Here is a 22,861-nt window from a genome sequence, read left to right as displayed (position 1 = left end):
ACATAGTGGTTGAAAATCTGGGATTTATCAAAAGGTTCAAATCCTGCAAGAGGGTCCCAATATCTTAAGTTTTGGTCTGTCTGGTTGCCATTTGATCATTTGAATCATATCAATGATATAAAGACTACTTATATTTTGATCTAGACTTCATCTGTTGTTTTCTGGTCTTCCTTTCAGATCAGCAGCACAGGGGCGGAGGTGGTGGCATGGGTCGGGGCCGTGGGCGACGAGACAATGATCTGATTGGGCAGACTGTTCGTATATCCCAGGGACCATACAAAGGTTAAACAAAAGATTTTTTTATTGAATTATTATTATTATTTGGAATTACCTTTTTTGGGAAGCTTTTTGCTTGGATTTAGTATTTTGTATAAATTTCATGGCATTTTATAAAGTGTTAAGTGTAGCATCAGTGTCCAAATACTTGGAGACCACCAGATGTTCACTTTATGTCTTGTATTCTTATAAGACACAGGTTTTGTAACACCTTCTACATTTCCACAGGCTACATTGGAGTGGTGAAGGATGCCACAGAATCAACAGCTAGGGTAGAGCTCCACTCAACTTGCCAGACCATCTCTGTGGACCGGCAGCGTCTTACAACTGTGTATGTTATAGGGCACAAACATTTAGACTTTCTCTGCTGCTTCCACATTGGTTTATTCCATCTTTTGGCTAATTTTATGACATTACTTCTGGCTGCCAGTAAAAGTCAGTATGCTGAGCTTCGCTTAACACATGTAAATAAAACCCTGTGTGGGAAAGTTCTATGTGAGAATCCTAGCTATTAGTCTCCCAACTGTTGTTTTAGTGTTCTGCATCACTGCACTAGGCTGGTTTGTGTTCTTCTGACATTTATTTTTGATTTCACTGGTGCAGTAAACTATGACTGATAGTACTGCCCAACTGCAGCAGCTCTCTGAAAGCACAGGCATAGTTGATCCTGGAACATATTTGCATATTACACACTTCAGAGATTGCTAGATGGAAGGTTTTTTTTTTTTTTTTTTTTTTTTTTTTTTTAAATTGGATATTTTTTAAAAGACACTTATGTTCACCAAGTCAGCATTTATTTAATCAGAGATAGTTAAAACAGTAATAGCGTGGATTATTATTATTATTATTACAATTGTTTTGTTATATATTTTATATATAAACCTGAATTTTCAGCAGTCATTAGTTTTCACTGTCACATGATCTTTGAGAAATCACTCTAATATGCTGATTTGCTGCTCAAGAAGCATTTATTATCAACGTTGAAAACAGATGTGCTGCTTAATATTTGTGGAAGCCATAACATTTTGCCGGATTCTTTGAATAGAAATTGATAAAGATTTTACTAAAGATTAATTTAAAATAAATGCCGTTCTGTCACTTTTGACCAATTCCTTGCATCTTTGCTGAATAAAACTATTAATTTCTTGCAAAAAATAAATCTTACTAACCCCAAATCTTTGAATAGTAGGTTTGATATCTTGACTGTTTTTAACTTTTGTTCTGAATTTTTATTTTTTTAAACGCCTCAGTCATTTTGCTCTTTTTGAATCAGTGGTGGCAAAGAAAGACAAGGAAGGACTTCCACCCATTTACGAACCCCGATGTACGGTTCCCAGACACCCATTTATGGAACTGGCTCACGTACCCCCATGTATGGTAGCCAGACACCCCTCCATGACGGTAAGACATGGCAAAAATATACTTGTGTTCTGCAACACATTGTTTTTTTTTTTTTTTAAACCCAACTTTCATTGCTCATAGGAAGCCGTACTCCTCACTATGGCTCCCAGACTCCTCTGCATGATGGGAGCAGGACACCAGGTCAGAGCGGCGCTTGGGACCCCAGCAATCCAAACACACCATCACGGTACGAAGCAGAGCGAGGACAAACATGCACATGCAATCAAACATTCCCCTGTAACTCAACGTCAACTTGTTTTCCTTCTGTTTTCAGGCCTGATGACGAATACGAGTTTGCCTATGATGACGAACCCTCTCCGTCTCCTCAAGGCTATGGCGGTACACCCAACCCTCAGACTCCTGGCTACCCAGAAGTGCCCTCCCCGCAGGTCAACCCTCAGTACAACCCTCAGACTCCTGGGACTCCTGCCATGTGAGGGCTCAATCAGATGCTCGATACTTTTGTTCTGGTTTGAGAACATCTTTAACAGAGTGTGTTTTTGCACCATAGGTACAACACCGACCAGTACTCCCCATATGCAGCTCCCTCTCCGCAAGGGTCCTACCAGCCCAGCCCCAGCCCACAGAGTTACCACCAAGTGGCCCCAAGCCCAGTGGGATACCAAAACACACACTCGCCCGCCAGTTACCACCCCACCCCTTCACCCATGGCATACCAGGTACAGTTTTGGCCACTATAAACAAAAAAAGCAAGTCGTTGGTTGACACTATGCAGGTGCGTCTCAGAAAATTAGAATATATATTTTTTTTGGTAACTTATTTCAAAAAGTTAAACCTTCATATATTCTAGATTCATTAAATGTAAAGTAAAACACTTCAAAAGTTTTTATTTTTATTTTGATGATTAGCGCTTACAGCTCATGAAAGTCAAAAGTCCAGTATCTTAAAATATTAGAATATTTCCTAAGATCAATTAAAAGAAAAAAAGGATTTGCAAAACAGAAAAGTTCAAGTTCTTTAAAGTATGTTCATTTATGCACTCAATACTTGGTCGGGGCTCCTTTAGCACAAATCTAGCATCAGTGAGGTGTGGCATGGAAGCGATCAACTTGTGGCTCTGCTGAGGCACTATTGAGTCTTCAGCTCGTCTGTATTGTTGGATCGACTGGTTCTCATCTTTCTCTTGAAAATATCCCATACATTCCATATGGGGTTCAGGTCAGGCATGTTGGCTGGCCAATCAAGCACAGTAATATCATGGTCAGCAAACCACTTGGTAAGTGGTTTTGGCACTGTGGGCAGGTGCTAAAGTCCTGCTGGAAAAGGAAATCAGCATCTCCATTATGCTTCCATCTGCTGACAAGCTTTAAGTGCTCCCAAATCTCCTGGTAGACGGCTGCATTGACGTTGGACTTGATAAAACACAATGGACTAACACCAGCAGACGGCACGGCACCCCAAATCATCAGTGACTTTGGAAACTTAACACTGGACTTCAAGCAGCTTGGATTCTGTGCCTCTCCAGTCTTCCTCCAGGCTCCAGACCTTGATTTCCAAATGAAATGCAAAATTTACTTTTATCTGGAAAGAGGACTTTGAGCCACTGAGCAACAGTCCAGTTCTTTTTCTCCTTAGCCTAAGTAAGATGCTTCTGACGTTGTTTGTTTCAGAAGTGGCTTGGTAGCCCTTTTCCTGAAGACGTCGGAGTGTGGTGACTCTTGGTCCACTGACTCCAGCTTCAGTCCACTCCGTGTTAAGCTCTCCCAAGTGTTTGAATCGGCTTTGCTGGACCGTATTCTCAAGCTTCCAGTCATCCCTGTTACTTGTGCACCTTTTCCTACCCAATTTCTTCTTTCCAGTCAACTTTGCATTTAAGGCGAGACACTACAGGTGAATAGGGTAAAATTTTTAACTAGCAGATATCACCATGAAACTTTCCCAGTTGATTACCTACATTAAGATGAGAAAAAAATGTATTACAAAGTTTCTGTAATTTTATGTTTAAATATGCAAATTAGGCATTATTTATCTAATTAAATATGCGCTAATTTGCATATATTTAAAAAAACGAAATCTCAGAATTGGATAAAGCCAGGTTCAAAATTCTTTTTCCATTGTGTTCACATATTAGATGGGAAAAAAATTACAGAGGGATTTATGGATATCTACTTTTGTTATCCTGTAAATCAGAATAAACTGTCAATAGCCTTATGTATTTTCGCCATGTTTTTTGGAATAAAATGTTATATAAATCAGGCTAGGAATAATATAATTACAAATCCCTCTGTAATTGTCTTCATAATATAACTAGGTACAAGACTGGAAAGTTTGGTGTATATAGGTGCTACTGAAGTGGAGATTTCGGACTTGGAGTATGAGAGAAAAGTCATTTTGAGAAAACGGGCTTTAAAGATTTATATTGTAAAAATCCACACATTTTTATATGAAAACATTGCTAACAAGCAAAATAACTGGCCAAGTAAATGTTTATAACAATGTAGACCATGAACAATGACAACTGAATAAAACAACATTGCCAAATAAGACCTTCAACTAACCACAGAGAACCACAAATACAGACACAAACTTATCAGAACTGCAACTCTAGTCATCCTATGTCCATCGGAACACAAAGTTCACCCATGAGGGTTGAAAGCCTAGCTCTCCATGCCTGCACCATATGTAGGCCCCTCACCTCTCTCTTGCTGATGCCTTTTCAGCTTTTTAGCTGTGCTCAGAGTCTTTCTGCAACGTTTTACACTCTCAGACTGGATGGATTCGGCTTTTGTGATCCTCAGCATGTCGGTTTCCCTGATGGTGGTGACGGTAACGACAGTGCTTTCCAGCCAAAGCTTATCCATAATGGCAAGCATGGCAGAGGCCCCCTCATTAAAAGTTGAAATGGCCATACTTGCAGCTGCCTCAACTCTACTCTTACCTACAAACACTGTTTTTGGATAGCGGGCCCAAATGACGGAGTTGAGGCACTCATTTGCATTTTGAGTGCCACCATGCTGCATGCGCTGCAGCAGGCTGTCACTTGACATGCGGTGGTATACAGGTATCAGCTTCTGGCCCACCTCCCGAGACACAAAGTTTCCTGCATGGAGCCTGTGGCTCTCTGGAGTTTCTCCATTTTCCTCCGCTCTCCTGTACCAACACCAGGACAGGTTGCACCTGGTGTACCAGGGGACTTCGTCACAGGACATGCTATGGAGGAGACCAGCCCAGATCTCATTTTTCATTTTCTCTATGGAACCCTGGTTATTTAAAATTGCCCCCCTGTAATAATTTTGTAATGTTTTACATTTTTTGGCCGTTAATTTTCCCAGACCCTTCCCCCCCAATTTGCGTTCAGCACTTAATTTTCGTAGTGCTGTGCCCATACGCTTATGGGCATGGTTGATGCATTCTAATTTTATTACCTCATGCCCAGGGTATGGGTTGAGGGATACCACCTCCCTGAATGCAGCACTGTCCCCATCTGACAGCATCTGAATGTATCTCAGCTGGTGGCGACTCACAGACCTGGCCCACATCCTCTTCGCTGCCTCCTGCTCCATAGCCTTGCTTGAGCCCCTAAAATTTTGTGCACAGTCATGCGTTTCTCTCCAGCTGTCAATTTCCTCATCTGTAATCTTTCCCTCATGCCTGGCAGCTTCTTTAAGGGCACAAGCATGGCAATAGGAGGATAGAACCTCAAAGTCGATCACCAGTCCCGTAAAAATATCGATGCACACCCCGATCCCATAGTGTGATGTGAACCCTCTTTTCTGCCAAGTGCCATCAAAAGACGCACTGATATTTATCACCGCATCTGCATCCTCTCTCAGCAACTCTGCCACATCTGCATCAATATCTGCATAGGCCTGCCTGACCTGCTCCCTGGTCCTGTGAAGTGACTCAAGACCTCTCTCAATTTCTGCCGCTAAAATGAAATGTGTATTGTATCAATAACTGTTCATTTGTTTTGTTTTTATAGATACAGCACACAGAGATCTGTACTGTAAAAGTAAAACTGACCACCACAACATAATGAATGAGATGGCACTTTATTCTATTCTTATAAATTTTATAAATAAATAAATATTTCATCCATACAAATATTGTTACAGTAATGTTATAATATGTTAGAAGGTGGTAACAGCCACACGTATTGGGCTATTTCTGACATTAGAAATTCTAAACCTCCCATCGACAGCTTACGTTCAGATGCGCTTCCCGAGGGCATTTCACTGGGTAATCCATCACTAATTTTCTTTTTCCCCCTTGCAAGTGACAACTGCTGTACTCTTTTCGATGATTGACGCGAAGTCATTTTCATTAATTCACTCAAAAGATCCTGCGGAAAGCTTAACCAAACAAGGAAGCGTCAAAGCATACCATGTGACGATTCTGAACGAATCACGTTGTCAGAAATTGTCTTCAGCCAATGAGATTGCGCATTTAGAGTTAAATCCCCTCTTTTACTTTCACGATTGGTTGCTGATAAAAAGGAAATGACCATATTTGGATCCGACAGCATTGTACAGAAGAGAGAGAGCTTTCCAGCAGTATACGTGATGACTGGGTACAGGCAGAGATCGCGGAGCAGCATGTTGATTTAGAACGCCAACATTTGTTGAATTTATGAGAAATCTACAGACGCAAACAGACAAAGTGCAGTAAAATAAAGACCTAAATGTGTATTTCGGACTTTTTTTCACCACAAGTCTGAAAGAAGACATGTTATTGAAGACAAATATCCAAAAATCTCAAAATTGACCAATAAAAAAAAAACGATGTTTTTGCCTGCCGTGTCTCGCCTTAATTTGCTTTGATACAGCACTCTGTGAACAGCCAGCCCTTCCAGTAATGACCCTCTGTGACTTACCCTCCACAAAGAGGGTGTGTCAATGTTTGTCTTCTGGACCATTGCCAAGTCAGCAGTCTTCCCCATTATTGTGGTTTCAAACAACAAGAGATACCCGGAATTTATACTGTACGGATGGTCATTTAATGAAACTCAAATGTAAATATTCTAATATTTTGAGATACTGAATTTTTGACTTTCATGAGCTATAAGCTCTAATCATCAAAATTAAAACAAAAAACTTGAAATTTTACTTTACATGTAACGAATCTAGAATATACAGTACTGCTTTAAAGTTTGTGAACCCTTTAGAATTTTCTATATTTCTACATAAATATGACCCAAAACATCAGCAGATTTTCATATAAGTCCTGAAAGTAGACACAGAACCGAATCAAACAAGTGAGAGAGAAATATTTTCTTTGTCATTTATTTGAGAAAAATGATCCAGTGTTACACATCTGTGCGTTGCAAAAGTGTGTAAATCTTTGCTTTCAGTTTCTGGTGTGACCCCCCCTTTTGCTGCAGTAACTGAAGGTAAAGTTCCTTGTAAATGCTGATCAGTCCTGCACAATAACATGTAGGAGTTTTAGCCCATTCATTTGTGCAGAACCACTTAACCTCTGTGATGTTGGTGGGTTTTGTTAGATCGGGTGTCCACGCCAGATAATATTTAGGATCCAGCCCCGGACACCAGATCCGGTCAGAAAATATCAGTTCGTCCAGTAACAGAACAACTAGTCAGCAGAGATGTTGGTACCCAAAATGAGTGTTTAACAGTCTTCTGTCGATCAAGAAGTTGACCGAGAAGAGCAGAAGCAGGAGACGAAGTGATGGTAAAAAGTAACCGAGTTTATTGAACAATCTTAGTTGCGTATGTTTCAATGTTCAGACTTCATCTGACCAGCACAAATTCAACGTACTGTTATACCAAAACCGCTTCACAGCATCATCCCATAAACCTTGGGATGCCTGACCCACGTTCTCTTGAGATCCTGAGGTTTCCCTTTAGAATTTGCTGGTATAATTCAGAATTCATTGTTCCATTAATGATGGCAGGCTGTCCTGGCCAAGATGCAGCAAAACAGGCCCAAGCCATGATACTACCACCACTGTTTCACCGATGGGATAAGATTCTTAAGCTGGAATGCAGTGTGCTCTTTTCTCCGAAAATAATGGCTTCTCATTTAAACCAAGTTCTATTTTGTTTTCATCCATTAAACCTTTCTCCAATAGTCCTCTGGCACATTCTTTAACAAGCAATGTTCTTTTTGGATAACAGTGGCTGCTTTCTTCCAACTCTCCCATGCAAACCACGGTTGCTCAGCTTTCTCCAGATGTTGGGCTCATGAACATTATCATTAGCCAATGTGAGAGGCCTTTAGTTGCTAAGAGTTACCCTGCAAACTTTTGTAGCCTCGCAGACTATTACACGTTCTGCTTTGGAGTGATCTTTGTTGGTTGACCACTTCTCTGAAAGGTAACAGTGGTCTTGAATTTCCTCCATTTGTACACAATCTGTCTGACTGTGGATTTGTGGAATCCAGACTCTTTAGAGATGGTTTTCTAACCTTTTCTAGCCTGATGAGCAACATGAGCTCTTTTTCCAAGGTCCTCAGTAATCTCCTTTGTGACATGATTCACTTCCACAAACATGAGTTCTTTGAATAAAATAAGTCACGTACTGACACCTGGTAGTCATTGCACTGCCTGAAAACACCTCTGCACAGATGGACTCTAATTTCACCTTTAAATTAACTGCTAATCCAAGAAATTCACATACTTCTGCAACGCACAAATATGTAACACTGGATAATTTTTCTCAAATGACAAAGGAAATATTTTTCTCTCATTTGTTTGATTTGGTTCTCTTTGTCTACTTTCAGGTCTTATATGAAAATCTGATGATGTTTTGGGTCATATTTATGCAGAAATATAGAAAATTCTAAATTGTTCACAAACTAATTTTGAGATGCACCTCTATGCTTAAGAAAACAACTACTTAGAGTAGACAAATTATTTTTTTTAGCAAACCTGAAATTAGTTTTAATTTAGTGAAAATAGTTTGTAATTAATCATGTATTTAATAATCAACTCTCAATTGAGAACTTGTTTGCAAACACTAATGAGACAAGGTAGTTTTTATATCAACAGTTTTATATCAAATATTTTGAGTAATTTAAAAGTTAAATTATATATATATAAAATATATACATGTACACATGGATTGTGTAAATCATTTTGTGATTTAAGTGTGTGTGCATATGTGTGTTATGTATGTATTTATATTTATAATAATTATTATTTTTTATTTTATTTTTTTCTCTAGTTCTATATTTCTCTAAAAAAATCTGTTTAGTTGTAGTAATACAAACAGTATTGAGTTGAATTGTGCTTCATTTTATCTTCAGGCCAGTCCAAGTCCCAGTCCGGTAGGGTACAGTCCAATGACTCCTGGAGCTCCATCTCCGGGAGGCTACAACCCTCACACCCCCGGATCTAACATTGACCAGGCCTCCAATGACTGGGTCACCACAGACATCATGGTGCGTGTGAAAGACACATTCCTAGACGGAGGCGTCATCAATCAGACCGGTGTCATCCGGAGTGTCACTGTGAGTGTTGTAAATTTGATTTGATCTGATTTTGTGGATCTAGATGTTGTGTGACTTTCAGCAAGGATCTGCAAGTAGAAGCATGTGAAGTTTGGATTTGCATATTGCAAACGCAGTGCTGACATGCCCGGGGCTGATTTTAGATTTGACAATGGATTAAGCTTGTCACTGTTATATTTTAGCATTAATCATACTTTGTTTGTTTGTTGTTGTTAAGACATCACAATTTCACACGGATTCATTCTTTGAAATATTCTTCTTTCACATAGGGGGGGATGTGCTCTGTTTTCCTGCAAGACACAGAGAAGGTTGTTAGTATTTCAAGTGAACACTTGGAACCTGTTACACCAACCAAAAACAACAAGGTACTGCTGGTCTTATGTAACAATGTGATTTTTCTTGAGAAAAGAGAATCTTGAAGTGTGTATTTTGGCAAATGTTTTTTTTTTTTTTTTTACTTTCCTAATCTACTGTATTGGCTCATTTTAAAGTAGACATTTCAAGCTTTCTGTAGATACATTTTTAGTTGATTAATGTTTAGTCAGTCCTACAATCTACTAATATGTCATGATCCAATATGTATTGCTTATAAACAAACAAAAAAAATTGTTTAATTGTATGCAATAATTAACATTTTAGATAATTCTGTTGTTAATTTTATTAACAATTCTGTGCAACATTACCATCACCTTATGTTTAAAAGGGTTCTCACGCTTCTTGAAAGTACTTGAATTTCAAAGTACTTGAAAACAAACATTGGTCCTTGAAAGAGCTTTAATTAAATTTGAAATAAATTGTTTATGGCGCTATTTAAAAAAATTGTCCTATATGTTCTGTCAAAGACGGAATGAAACTGCACTAATGATCGAGGTGGTAGCGTGAAAAAAAAAAAAAGTGTTAATATGCTGCCTAGATCAGTTTTCTTCAGCCCGCACCCTCACATATGATTGGTTTTTAGCAATCAAACAAAAGCAACCAATAATTTACGGTTATAGCTAGAGTAACTACATGTACCTTTTTTGATAAATGATCTAATTTCATATATACATACAGAAACTGTTATGCCTTTACATTTTTGGGAAATACAGAATTTAGAATTTTTAGAGAACATCAAGACCACAATGGTGAAAGTCACAGCTGCAAGAACCAATGAAGCATATACTTGCCTGAAATCGCTCTTGAATCAAGTCATGCTGTAGGCACTGAAGTGAGGAGAACTAACCAGGGCACTTTTTGATCGTCTCCATTTTATATATATATATATAAAATGGATGAGCAGTTTAGGAAATGAACAGGTGCAAAAGCAGAGACAGAATCACATATATATATATATATATAAGCCAGCAGCTCCTCCCACTGAATCGGACGTCCCTAATCCAGCTTCAGAAACCTGATAATTTGTGTTATAACACTTGTGCTATAACAAATTTGGAAAATGTTTCTTCAACGTGAATAAATGTGACTGTGTGCTTCTCAGGTGAAGGTGATTCTGGGAGAGGACAGGGAGGCCACAGGAGTCCTGCTCAGTATCGATGGTGAAGATGGCATTGTTAGAATGGAGCTGGATGAGCAACTAAAGATTCTCAATCTCCGCTTCCTTGGGAAATTGGAAGTGTGAAGAACACCATGCATTTAAACACATTTTGCTATGCAGATGCTGCAGATTAGTCACTTTCAGTGAGCTTTTTTTTTCTTTTCTGTTGGCCATCATCTACATTGTGAAGTACTGGCATTTTACACCTTTTTTTTGTTTTGTTTGTTTTTTTTTTTACTTAGTTGAAGGTTTTAGTGGATAGTCTATTTTCTGTTTCTTCTGTGGTGTAGAAACATACTTTTTGGCAAACTGATTCCATGTCAAATAAAATGTGAACCGTGAGTCTTCAAATCCATCTATCCTGAGTGTTTGCATGAAATATTTTATAGCTGATGGCTGTTCGTTTTAAACCTTTTATTGCCTGCCAGTGTTTAGAACATCGACCATAAAGAGGAATTCCATTCTTATTCACTCTGGAGTGATTTGAGCTCCAGCAGATGAGAAAAACCACTCTGCACCACAAGTTTATTCAACATCATGGTCCATTTCATTCTGAACCTTTAATGTCACTAACAATTGGTGCATATTCTGAGTGCATTAAAGGTCTTTCAAAACCCTTTAACCCCTGTGATTTGCATATTTCATTCTCTTTTTTTTTATTATTATCGGCTCACTAATGGGGAAAAAAAATGCCCCAAGGTTAAATACTTAGGATTATATTATATAATATTAGAATTCTATAAGTTTTATTTAAACGTATGCATATCTGAGAAGTGGAAAAGGATAGTCAAACATGAAAGCAGTGAAAGTCTATAGCTTCAGCTTCTCTTAGTTGCAGGGATCATGAGGATTTTCGTAGTTAATTGGAACGTAAAAGATGGTGGTGTTCTTTGGACAGGGATGTCCTGTGCTGTTAATCCACAAAAATCTATCAAACTTTTGTTCTCGTTTGGGGCATCCAAGGGTTTGGTTCCTGAAGAGATGAATCTTCAGCTGGATCCACGCTTCGCGACCCTAAAAATGAAGAAAGAACATTTATACTTTTAGGATTATATTTCTTTTAATTTATTAATATTATTAAGCCTTGGTTTTAATAGCCTACAAATGTTCAAGTCCTAGTTTCTCGGAGTATATTTCCGTATGAAAGAAACTCTAGACAAATACGTTACATTTATACCGTGTTTAACAACTGAATCATTATAACTGGTCTTTTGAACTATTTACACTCACAAGAGACGCGTCATACCAATCACATTCAAAAAAGGTTAATTCATATTCATTATCTAGTGCCATCTGCTGGACAGGAAGCAATGTATAAAGGGATCCTTCAGTTGACGATAACCATTAAACCTTGTATTTCTTTGTTCTCTATTGAATATAGTAAATATAATTTCACATTGAATTCTCTCACCTTGCTGTCCGTGACGCATTGCAAATCATAGTTTTGTCCCAGCAGCGGGGTCAGAACACTACGTATGTCGTCATGCTGCAGATCACATCAGGTTAAGATGGATTTAATACATTTGAGAAGCAACAGTTCATCAAAGACATTATGATACATAGCCGGTCCAATAAACGTACCTTGTATGACACATCACATGAGGTTTTGATTCTAGAGCTTTCCAAGATGCTATAAATGAAACGGGGGGGAAACAGATGAGCTCATGAGAAGATAATATCATAGTATATGTGCTAATAACACCCACTTATCAATGTTAAAGAGTTTCCGTAGCTTGACTGCGGCCTGGAAATAAAGAAGCGGTGAACCCATGCTCTCCTCACAGCCTGCACATGTTCCATGTTTAATCCATTCCTCCCTCCTGCCAAACCAAATCAAATCAATCACTACTGCTTCTTAGCAGTGAAAATATGTATGAGCTACCATACTAGACATTAAGTTAAAAATGCTCTTTTTTCATTTGTTCCACATACACTTTCTCATAAGTGGCCTTTGTCAAATATGTATACGACATGTAAACTTTTTTCGGGCATGCAGTTACCTAGAATTGGATTTCGCTTGCAAATTTTCACTTGGCAATGATAAAAGTGACCACCTTTACTATGGAAACTTACTGTGGAAATATTAATATTATTGTGCTTCAGGCGGCGAGACATTAAATATCATAGTTTGTGTTTACCAGAAGTTGAAGAAGTGCTTTCCTTTTATGAACGATGGCCACAGCTGAGTGAGTTCAGGCTCAATTTCCTGAACATAAACATGATGTTACATTTTATATTTAATGCTTCAAATAAATAAATGCATGCAAACAAACAGTGGGTGGAAGCATTTTCACCTGAAGATGCGAATGATATATCGGCCAACAGTCACAGCAGTGCCCAGTACGTATAGGCCTAAATGCCATTAAAGAATTTCAAAATAAAGAAATGAACAATAATGTTAGAAATAATATAAGAAAGACCAATCAAAAATACAAAATGTTCCAGTGAAGTGTTAATTTTCAGATGAGTGGGGATGGGAACAACAGCCATTGAATTCCTCACCATAGGCCATGGATGGTCCAGTTTTGAACAGACTGTGGTATTTTGCAAATGGTTTTGTTGTTAATACCCTATGGGAGGACAGGAAAAAAGAAGACTGGTCATGTTAAGCAGAAGTAACATGAAAGGCAGAGATCACAACTGGTTTTAAATGAAGCACTGATATCAATATTAGTTGCTTCATATGAGACAGATTGCAATAGAGTCTTGTGTAAAGTTTACTAGCACTGGTGTAATATATAGAATATAAAGACATACTATACAGAAACTCCCAGGCCATTGAAGAGTGAGATGCATACAAGTCCAGTTGCATGAGCTGAAAATGAAGAAGCAGTTGTACTTTTTCTTTCTATTTGCTGTACCTATGCAGCCCTGCATTTCTGTTTAATTCCATTCTTTTATTGTCTATTCAATTGTGTTCATTTGGAGTATTTAAAGGAATAGTTCATGCAAAAATGAAATAGTGTTTCTTCATCTGAAAAGATCTGGAGAAATTTATATCAGTGGATTTTGATGTGAGAGGACAACAGGGGAAGGACTTTTTAAAGGAGGAAGCTTTATTATGGATTATAGACTGCTATTTTGTTCAGAAGCGACAGTTTAAAAAGCTAAAATGTCTTAAATGATAGATTTGCTTATTATAAACGTGGCTTTTCAGTTCACAAGAGACATTAATTGATGGAGTCTTGTTGATTACTGTGATGTTTTTATCAGCTGTTTGGCCTCTCATTCTGACGGCACCCATTCACTGCAGAGGATTCATTGGTGAGCAAGTGATAATGCTAAAATGCAATGCTTAATTTCTCCAAATCTGTTACTATGAATAAAAAAAAACGATCATAATATAATTCACCCAATTTTCATTTTGGGGCGAACTATTCCTTTAAATATCGATAGATAAATTACTGCTGGTCTCTGCTAGTCAATTACTTATGGTGATTTATTAATAAAGAATGTTTGAATGATTGCGTCTTACTGCCTCGTGACAGTCCCAGAACAATGTCCATTATCATACGTGAGGACCCAACCAGTGAGCAGAGCAGCGGTGCAGGCCCAGAGGATGTGCTTATCTGAAACAACACAGCACAATACAGTTCAAACAAAATCTATTCATTCAAAACAACTGCAGTTTGACTTCAGAAATTAGATTCTATATAGCTCTTGTAAATATATATAACTAGAATTATATAAAAAAACTACCGTAGCTCATGTCGATCCTGCAGTTCTGAGCTCCGGTGACAGAGTGTCAGCATCAGTTTCCTTTCCCCTGGTCTAATGCAGAAGCGAAACATAGTGAATGTTCTATGTTTGCATGCCTGAGAAAAAAGAAGTGATACTACCATGCATTATGATTAGACTGGGTAGAATGTGAGAATCACCTGTGCAGTCTTAAATAATTGTGCCAATAGAAAAATTATGTTAATGATAATACAGTACCCTTTAATGCTGTAGTTTTAGCTCCATATACGAAAAAAATACAAAGTTCTGTAACTCACTTAAGTGTGAAAAGGCAAAACAATTATTTTATATTGTTTAGCCAACTTTTTTTTAACAATAATTACCTTGAATTAAACATGTTTTTATTAAATATGCACACACCAGAATGTTACATAACGTGTTATATATTACTTCACAAAGCAAAATGTCACTTAAAATTGTCTTTGAAAGATGTTAACCAATCAAATGCTATATAGGACATATAGATTTAATAAAAATGTAATAAAAATTAAATATTTTATTTTTGAAGGTTTGTAAAAATTAAGTTCTTGTGACAAATTCAATTAAATGCTTATTTGTCTGATGTGGTATTTCAATATTTCATTTTTCATTCTATTTTATTTTTGAAGGTTTGGTAGGTGAAGTTGCAAAGTAACCATGGAAAAGTCCAAATTGTTAATTCCAAACAAAATCATGACTTTGAATCATGACGGATGCAAAATTCACTTTTACATGTTTGAACATAATGTGTGTTGGCAGTGTTTGAACACATCCACCCTATAATGATAAAAAAAAAGAAAAAAAAAAAAGATAAAAATCCACCCAGTGCTTTTTTTTTTTTTTTTTTAAAGCCGTTCTCAGATTATTGGCTGTGTGACATCACACAGACCCAGGCCTCTCCCACAATTGTTGACTGACACTAGCATTTTACCTTAGACCCGCCCTGAGTGAGCTGTCATCAGCCATTGTTTCGACGCCGGAGCAGAATGGCTCCTAAGCGATTGAGGTGTTTTTGTTGGATGTAATGATGAACATAGTAGTCCACATTTACTCCCAGCATCTGAGCTGCTGAAGACACAGAGGATTACTTTTGTTTTTGAAGGGAATGCCCATCCCGATCTACCTAAATGTGTCTATGTTCGCGCGAATCATTCTTGATCCAGCTTCACCTACAGAAGAAGTGAGGTTCTTTTATGAATCTTTGCAAATCGCCTTTCCTAATAACGTGCTAGTTAGCAAGTTCTGCGGCTAAAGTAATGAGAATGGCTCGTCACCCCACAGAAGAGAGGGACGGGGTGAGCAGAGCTCATTAGCATTTAAAGAAACATGCATTAAAACAGCTTGCTGTGTGCAAAAAGGGTGTTGTTTTACACTACCATTGAGAAATTTTAACCAAAGTGTGTTATAGACTTTTCATTAAGATCCTAAAGAATCATATTCGCATATGGCATCCGATGACCCCTTTAAGAAAGATTTATCTGTTGTAGAACCTTTATCTGTTGTAGAACTTATGACCCACATTCTTGAGAATGTCAGATATGCGTTGTGTTAATATAAGATAATCTTTAACTTTAGGTGTTAGCAGTGTAGGACCTTTGAACAGGCTCTATTGATGACAAAATACAAGCATAGTTTAAGACATTTTAAGGTATTATGCTTCAACGAAAAACATTACAATATGCTTTGTGAATATGAAAAATGACCACTGCTTTGCAGTTCAGTGAATCAGCTTGCAGCTGGGCTGTGAGTGATCTTTCCCCTCCTGACTGACTGGCTCTGGTTCAAAAGCTCTGCAATATGTGTGTGTCCTTGTAAGGGCCTCGACTAGACAAGAATCAACAAGCTCAACAGAGAGCAGCGTCGGACATGAGGCATTTACTGGTAAATCCACTGCTTTTCTTTTTATTCTTCCATAGTCTGTGACATAACAGCTGTAGATGTGCTATCAGGAACAATCTACTCCTAAAATACTTGTGAAACAGGAACTATGCCACACAACGGTTCTCTATCGTATTGCAAACATTGCTTGGGAAAGCTGGTTATTAGATGGCAATCTTGTATTTGATGCAAACAGATTTCGAATTTGGTTGTTAAGTTTGAAACACTGATAGCTGCTGTGGGTTTTGAATGACTGACTGCCTTAAATGACCTCTAAAGAAAACACTCAGTCATCAATAGTCATCTGATTCTGAAACTCATATGAGCCAACGAATCAGTGTGTTGGTTCTTTTATTTTATTGTTTTGATTGTGCAAACAATTCTGTTTTCAAAAACCTGATCAGAAATTATTTTTAGTACTCTACAGGGAATCAGTCAGAGGTTTACTTGTAAACTTCTTGAGTTGAATGTGTTTTTATATGAAATGGACAACTATTTGTTAAATGGACACCGAGGAGGTCACATCACCATTAGCCTCTCCACATTTAGCATGCTTACATGCAGAAAAACACACAGACGCTGGTGGACAGTGACGTAAAAGGGACGGGACGTTCTTAGCCCAACCCACCAGTGTATATTACAGTCTGATTGGTTTGCTCCAGGTGCTGGTGAGCAGCAACTGGTTAAACCCACAACTTATTTCTGCTCCACATGAGCTGGGTTGACCTTCAGAACCATAAAATGTTACACTCCCTTCACATGTTTTCTTCTACTTAACTTACTTAAAGTATAGCAAAGATAATCCAAATATTCAGATGTGGAGTTACTTAGTCTTCTGTTTGTGGTCTGTGAGTCCCAAAAACATACTTAACCCTGACTCAGGTTGATATTTCATAAATTTTCCTAATCTAATGAGAAATACAAACAAAACTGATATTAATGTAAAAGTTAATGGTAAAAGCGATGTGTGCGACAGATATGTTAGCATGTTTTAGAAGCTACAAACATGTTGCTAGCATGTTTTAGCGCATCAGTAGCATTTTTTGTTGCTACCATATTTTAACGTGATTCTAGCATGTTTTAGCGCATCAGTAGCATTTTTTGTTGCTACCATGTTTTAACGTGATTCTAGCATGTTTTAGCGCATCAGTAGCATTTTTTGTTGCTACCATGTTTTAGCGCATCAGTAGCATTTTTTGTTGCTACCATGTTTTAACGTGATTCTAGCATGTTTTAGCACATCAGTAGCAATTTTTGTTGCTACCATGTTTTAATGTGATTCTAGCATGTTTTAGCACATCAGTAGCATTTTTTGTCCCTACCATGTTTTAACGTGATTCTAGCATGTTTTAGGACATCAGTAGCATTTTTTGTTCCTACCATGTTTTAACGTGATTCTAGCATGTTTTAGCATTTTGTTAGCATGCTGCTACCATGTTTTAGGCTTCCATTTTAGGTGCTGCTAACATATTTTAGCACGGAACTAGCATGTTTTAGCACATTTGCTATTGTTTGTTTATAGAACGAATGTTTAATTGACATGACTGAACATCACTGAATGAAACTTTGGTTATTTCAGAGTGTTCCCCGGCTAGCCTCAAGGGCTTTCAGCACAACAGTCCGGCAAATGAAAAACAAGGTGCCTGACAGACAGAAGGTTTTCCTGGTAAGAAGAATTTCAGACTGACATAAAATGTATTAATCTCTTTAGATGACGTGTGCACTGTGCTCTGATTTACATTTGCACATTTCAGAGGTCAAATATAATTTATCGTTCACTCGATATACACTATTTAAAACTTTTACAAAAACATTTTTTTTACAGTGTGTATGACCTACTTTACACTGTGGAACATAAAAGAAGACATTTTAAATAATGTTGGTAACCAACCAGTTTCAGTTCTCATTGACCTCCATTGCATGTAAAAAAAAAAAGACAATAGAAATTGAAACTGGTTACCATGTCAAATAAATAAATAAATAAGAATATAGTACATATTCATTGTTAATCACTGTATAATAAATAATATATAAGACATTTATAAGTTATTAGTAATTTAGAATAAATAAATATATATTATGTATTATATAACTAATTCAAATAAATCAATAAAGAACTATATTAATTATAAATAATGTTATTCTTTGTGCATCTAATATGAAGAAACATTTATATATTTGTATATATTTATATCTGCAAAGATACTTTCGCACAATAAAAAGGACTTTTAAGTTAATACAACTATACAAATTTTATGTTGCATTGTGGCCATACATTGCAGGAATAACATATTTTATGTATCTACACTTACAGGAGGATAACGGTCTGCCAGTCCACATTAAAGGAGGCACCACTGATGTCCTTCTGTACCGTTTGACCATGACCATCACATTAGCAGGTACAAAACTCTTCTGGTCAATCATGAAAACTTAAGATTTACTTGTTTTTTCATTTAGGTTTATAAAATGTACATACCAGTATTAAAAGAAGTCTTCTCTCTCTTTAGGCACTGCCTTTTCCTGTTACTGGTTGCTGTTGGCCTGTATGCCCAAGAGTAAAGCATAATAACTTTAAAACTGCATGATGCTGTACAAATCTATTTCATTTCAAATACCTTAAACAATAAAACACATGAATACATTAAATCCTACAACCAGTGTTTGCTCACTACACAGTACTGTTCAAAAGATTTTGAAAAAAAAGTATTTATGCACTTGTAAGAAGCACTTATGCTCACCAACATTTTAAATGTCTTTACTGTCACTTTTGATAAATTTAATGCCTCCTGACTCGGTAAAAGTATTAACATCTTCAAAAACTCTTACTGACTTAAAGCTTTTGAATGGTAGTGTATGACTGGTATGAATCAACAACACGCTTTTGGCTCCACCTAGTGCCTACAGCATAACACAATTTATAGGTTGCTCAGATGTATTCAAAAATTATTTGTGATCTAGCTGCTTAATATATTTCAAACTGAAACAAAAACTGCTTGAGCAGTACTAACAATTTTAAAAAAATTGGTCCAAAAATATACCAAAACAATATTTTGAATATTGTGCAAAATTATTTAATATCATTTTTGAAAATCAGTTACGTTTCATTCAAAGATGAAAAAAGCCCTTTTTAGTGGTTTTGGTACAGCATGCATAAGTGCAGGACAGTGAGGTAGCCATTCTTCTCACTTGTAAATAAAACTGCATGAAGCATAGCTGCATTGACAGAATAACACATTTTCGAGATGTAAATGACAGGAAAAAAAATCTGTTTTCATCAGGCATAATGCAATCGAGATGCTAAAAAAAATCTCATGAGATGAAAGTGTACACATCTAAAAACCTTCAAACTTGGGAAATCTTATCTTGAGATTGTCACACTTCACAGAGAGGAAAAAAAAAACTTTTTTTCCCACAAATGGTGACATATGACAATTCAACACTTTGCATTCTGAACATTACAAACTCTTTCTTGCTAGTTAAACTTGTATACAAAATTAAGCAATCAATTCAGTAAAATTAATTCATTATCAAGACACAGAATGCAAAAATCTACAGGGGTCAGTAAGATTTTAAAATGTTTTTGTAAGAAGTCTCTTTTGCTCACCGGGGATGCATTTCTTTAATCAAAAATAAAGCAGTAATAATGTGAAATATTGTAATTTAAAATAACTGTTTTCATTTTAATACATTTTAAAATTCCTGGGATAGCCAAATTTTCAGCAGACATTTTCAGTGTCACATAGTCCTTCATAATTCATTCTAAAATGGAGATTTCTTATTATTATCAGCAATAAGAATAATCATGAATTAACACTTTTGTGGAAACTGACATTTTTCCATTATTCTTTGCTGAAAAGAAGGTTCAATTCACTTGAAACACAAATGTTTTTGTAACATTATAAATGTCTTTCCTATCACTTTTGATTAATTTAATGCATCCTTGCTGAATAAAAATCTTCCCGACCCAACACTACTTCGAAACTTTCAATTATTTGTCAGTGTGCAGTTTTAATGCAGACATTACCAGTGCATTAAATTTCTGTTAGACAGACAAACACTGATCCCATCATACTGTCTTGGGCATTTCGGACATCCCTTCCATTTTCTGAGGCTTTCCCATGATGCTCTAGTCTAGCGCAAGAAGCGAATGCTCATCTTGTGGTCAATGTTGACCTTCTCCAGAGACTAAAACAGGGTGAAACAGGTTAGCAGTCATATTCCATCAACATTATAACATGTGCTTTTATCAAACATCGTGAATGTAGAATTATAGGTGATACCTTACGAAACTCCTCAAAAGATATTGCGTCATCGCGGTCTAGATCTGCTTCCTGTATAGTACGGTCTGCAATGCTCTCCAGCTGCTCCTCTGTCACCTGCATCCCCAGCATGGCCCGGAGAACCTGTCAAAGATCAGCCTGCTGTCAGTCTTATTCAGCTTGTGAGAAAACAGCTGAAAAGATAAATGAAGAAGCAAATGACCTTTAAAAGCTCGTCTCTGGAAATCTTGCCGTCCTTGTCTTGGTCATACAACTGAAAGGCAACTACAGGAATGAAGAACCAGGCGAGATTTAAAGAACAAAAATATTTCAACTCAAATCAATATCTCATGTCCATTTATTTATTTATTTGGTCAAATAGCAATGTAATAAGTAGGATATTGTTCAGTCAGTTGGTTATTATCGTGAAATAAACCCTTTCAGGGTGTCCTTTATTCTATGATAATGGCCGTCTGACTACATTATCACTAAAGTAACATCGCCCATTCCATTCCTGACTGGATGTGATTTATCTACCAGGTAAAAGCAAAACAAAAACTAACGTTTGAGTTTGTTGCTCCTGCTATTGATGGGTTCAGGAGAATTGGGCTCTTTGGGTCGGTCCTTGTCAACAGGCCGGAAATGAGCCAGGATCTTCACAAAAGTGTGGAAGTCCACCGTTTCCTTCCTGAGATTAACATGATTATTTACGACTTCAAGACACAATGGTTGGTTGTTTGTGATTTTGGTTACTGAGAAAGACCTTTTTGAGAAATGTATTCATGCATGTTGTATCTTTCAGAACTAATTTCTTGATCATAGTGCAGCTTATAATTGTCAAAAACCACTAACTTAGACTGGAAATAGTGTTTGACCTAAATGCGAATCAGTTAACCACCATTGCAGTTTTTATGAGTCATTGAGGGGTGGGGTTATCTAAATATATCTACATATATATCCACCATAACAGGTTGGCATAGAAAAACATTAATCAGACAGTTCAGGACTTGCTAAAGAGTTATGTTAGAATTCAATATTCAAGACTTCAGTGTGAACATCAATTATTTTCACTCCCGTAAAGTTTGTAGCTCATGCCAAGCAAGATTCATTACCCTGGGGAGAAGAAGGCACCTATTATTCTGTCTCCTATGGGGTTCATTGCCAACTCCTTTATGGCTCCAAAATCCTGGGGACTACGTGAGAATGAGACAAGATGCATGGGTTAATATTTACCCAGATAGCACACATACGTCTGCAAGATGTCTGTTAAAGATCTCTTGATCTGGAAAGCATCTGCTGTCTACAAACGTCTTTCAGATGTCAGTTTTACATACATTCTAAATCATAAACATCTTAAAGACATCTAATAGACGTCTATTTGACATCTAAAAGGAAATGTCCTATAGACGTATTGCAGATGAGCAAACACCCTAAAAAATGCATCATGCAGATGTAAATGCAGACATCAAATAGACGTCTCAGAGATGTACGTGTGCTATCAGGGTATGTAATTACAAAATACATCTGTCTCATCATGGATAAGAAAGCAGTCTCACCAGAGATGACCTCGTCCTTCTTTATCCAGAGCTTTGAAGCGATCATGGAGGCGAATAATGTGGGCAGGCGAGACTGGAAAAGAGAAATGGCATTAATTATGAAAATGTTTCACTGAAGCCCTGCAGAATCATGACTCAACAAACGAGTTCAAGTGGACCATAAACAAAATGAATTGACCATTTAATCAATTCTCCTCTGCAACCAGCTTCATTGCACTTAATTAGTGCCTTTTTATTTTAAAATTCTTCAACATGTACACATGGGCTATATATTTTGTGCAATATATTTGAGTAACATTGGTTTGTAACTGGAAATTGAATCCTCACAAACGAAACACCTGTCACTGTCAATCTAGGACAGTTTTAGTTCATGCAAACCGAATTTGTACCCGATACTTTTATCTTAATGACCATAAGCCTGAGAGTTACAAATAAAAACGGCAACAAATGTGCGAGAAAATGTTATTTTCTATCGTTGTTTACCGCGACAACAGCAATAAGCCAGTAACAATGTCACTCACAGCCCGTTTCTTGCATCAACACCTCGACGTTTGGGATTTTTAACAGGGTGGAGTTCGTCGAACCCATTTTATATAGTTATGTATCGACAGCTTTCAAACATTTAGCCCATTTCCAGAAAACCTGGGAGCAAAAAAAAAAAAAATGATGAAAACTAAGTAACTTAGTAACGAAATTTTACAAATCAAATTTTAAACGCTGATAAATGTTCGCGTAATGTTCGCATATACCTCGTTGTTTTCTTGTGCTTGAATAATACACGCTCTGTTTCCACAGATTGCACCGCCCACTAC

At 37.1% G+C, this 22,861-nt stretch overlaps 3 protein-coding genes across 7 annotated transcripts in view; 2 read left to right on the top strand and 1 right to left on the bottom strand.

Moving 5' to 3' along the window:
- The window catches only part of LOC306851795 (transcription elongation factor SPT5-like), a 19,162-nt gene extending 7,903 nt beyond the window's left edge, over window positions 1-11,259 (top strand). For both annotated transcript variants that reach the window (XM_079388237.1, XM_079388236.1), the window contains 9 exons: window positions 178-282; window positions 505-607; window positions 1,550-1,677; window positions 1,759-1,864; window positions 1,952-2,110; window positions 2,189-2,357; window positions 8,902-9,105; window positions 9,375-9,470; window positions 10,583-11,259. In XM_079388237.1, the coding sequence (XP_079244363.1) occupies window positions 178-282; window positions 505-607; window positions 1,550-1,677; window positions 1,759-1,864; window positions 1,952-2,110; window positions 2,189-2,357; window positions 8,902-9,105; window positions 9,375-9,470; window positions 10,583-10,723 (1,211 nt within the window). In that variant the 3' untranslated portion in view covers window positions 10,724-11,259. The remainder of the gene's footprint in view (window positions 1-177; window positions 283-504; window positions 608-1,549; window positions 1,678-1,758; window positions 1,865-1,951; window positions 2,111-2,188; window positions 2,358-8,901; window positions 9,106-9,374; window positions 9,471-10,582) is intronic.
- On the bottom strand, window positions 11,047-22,861 carry LOC306851796 (calcineurin B homologous protein 1-like). 4 transcript variants are annotated; one of them, XM_079388238.1, is made up of 11 exons: window positions 18,711-18,764; window positions 14,339-14,410; window positions 14,115-14,208; window positions 13,397-13,454; window positions 13,142-13,209; window positions 12,934-12,991; window positions 12,778-12,845; window positions 12,346-12,459; window positions 12,221-12,269; window positions 12,051-12,125; window positions 11,047-11,653 (listed from the first exon to the last, which is right to left on the bottom strand). In XM_079388238.1, the coding sequence occupies exons 2-11, from the start codon at window positions 14,346-14,348 to the stop codon at window positions 11,468-11,470; spliced, it is 780 nt and encodes a 259-aa protein (XP_079244364.1). In that variant the 5' UTR covers window positions 14,349-14,410; window positions 18,711-18,764; the 3' UTR covers window positions 11,047-11,467. The 4 variants fall into 4 exon arrangements, with proteins under 4 accessions (XP_079244364.1, XP_079244365.1, XP_079244366.1 ...); XM_079388239.1 differs by lacking the exon at window positions 18,711-18,764 and adding an exon at window positions 15,288-15,412; XM_079388240.1 differs by lacking the exons at window positions 11,047-11,653; window positions 12,051-12,125; window positions 12,221-12,269; ... (4 more) ...; window positions 13,397-13,454; window positions 14,115-14,208 and adding exons at window positions 20,259-20,419; window positions 20,515-20,637; window positions 20,717-20,778; ... (3 more) ...; window positions 22,571-22,691; window positions 22,799-22,861 and having other exon boundaries at window positions 14,339-14,454; window positions 18,711-18,775.
- LOC306851798 (cytochrome c oxidase subunit 7A2, mitochondrial-like) lies at window positions 16,125-18,888 on the top strand. Its single transcript, XM_079388243.1, has 4 exons — window positions 16,125-16,237; window positions 17,814-17,900; window positions 18,549-18,633; window positions 18,742-18,888. The coding sequence occupies exons 1-4, from the start codon at window positions 16,223-16,225 to the stop codon at window positions 18,798-18,800; spliced, it is 246 nt and encodes an 81-aa protein (XP_079244369.1). The 5' UTR covers window positions 16,125-16,222; the 3' UTR covers window positions 18,801-18,888.

The sequence above is a fragment of the Barbus barbus genome (genome assembly GCF_936440315.1).
Source record: "Barbus barbus genome assembly, chromosome: 31".
NCBI lineage: Eukaryota > Metazoa > Chordata > Actinopteri > Cypriniformes > Cyprinidae > Barbus > Barbus barbus.
The sequence above is the reverse complement of the archived record's forward strand: the minus strand, read 5'-3'. Positions and strand labels throughout refer to the sequence as shown.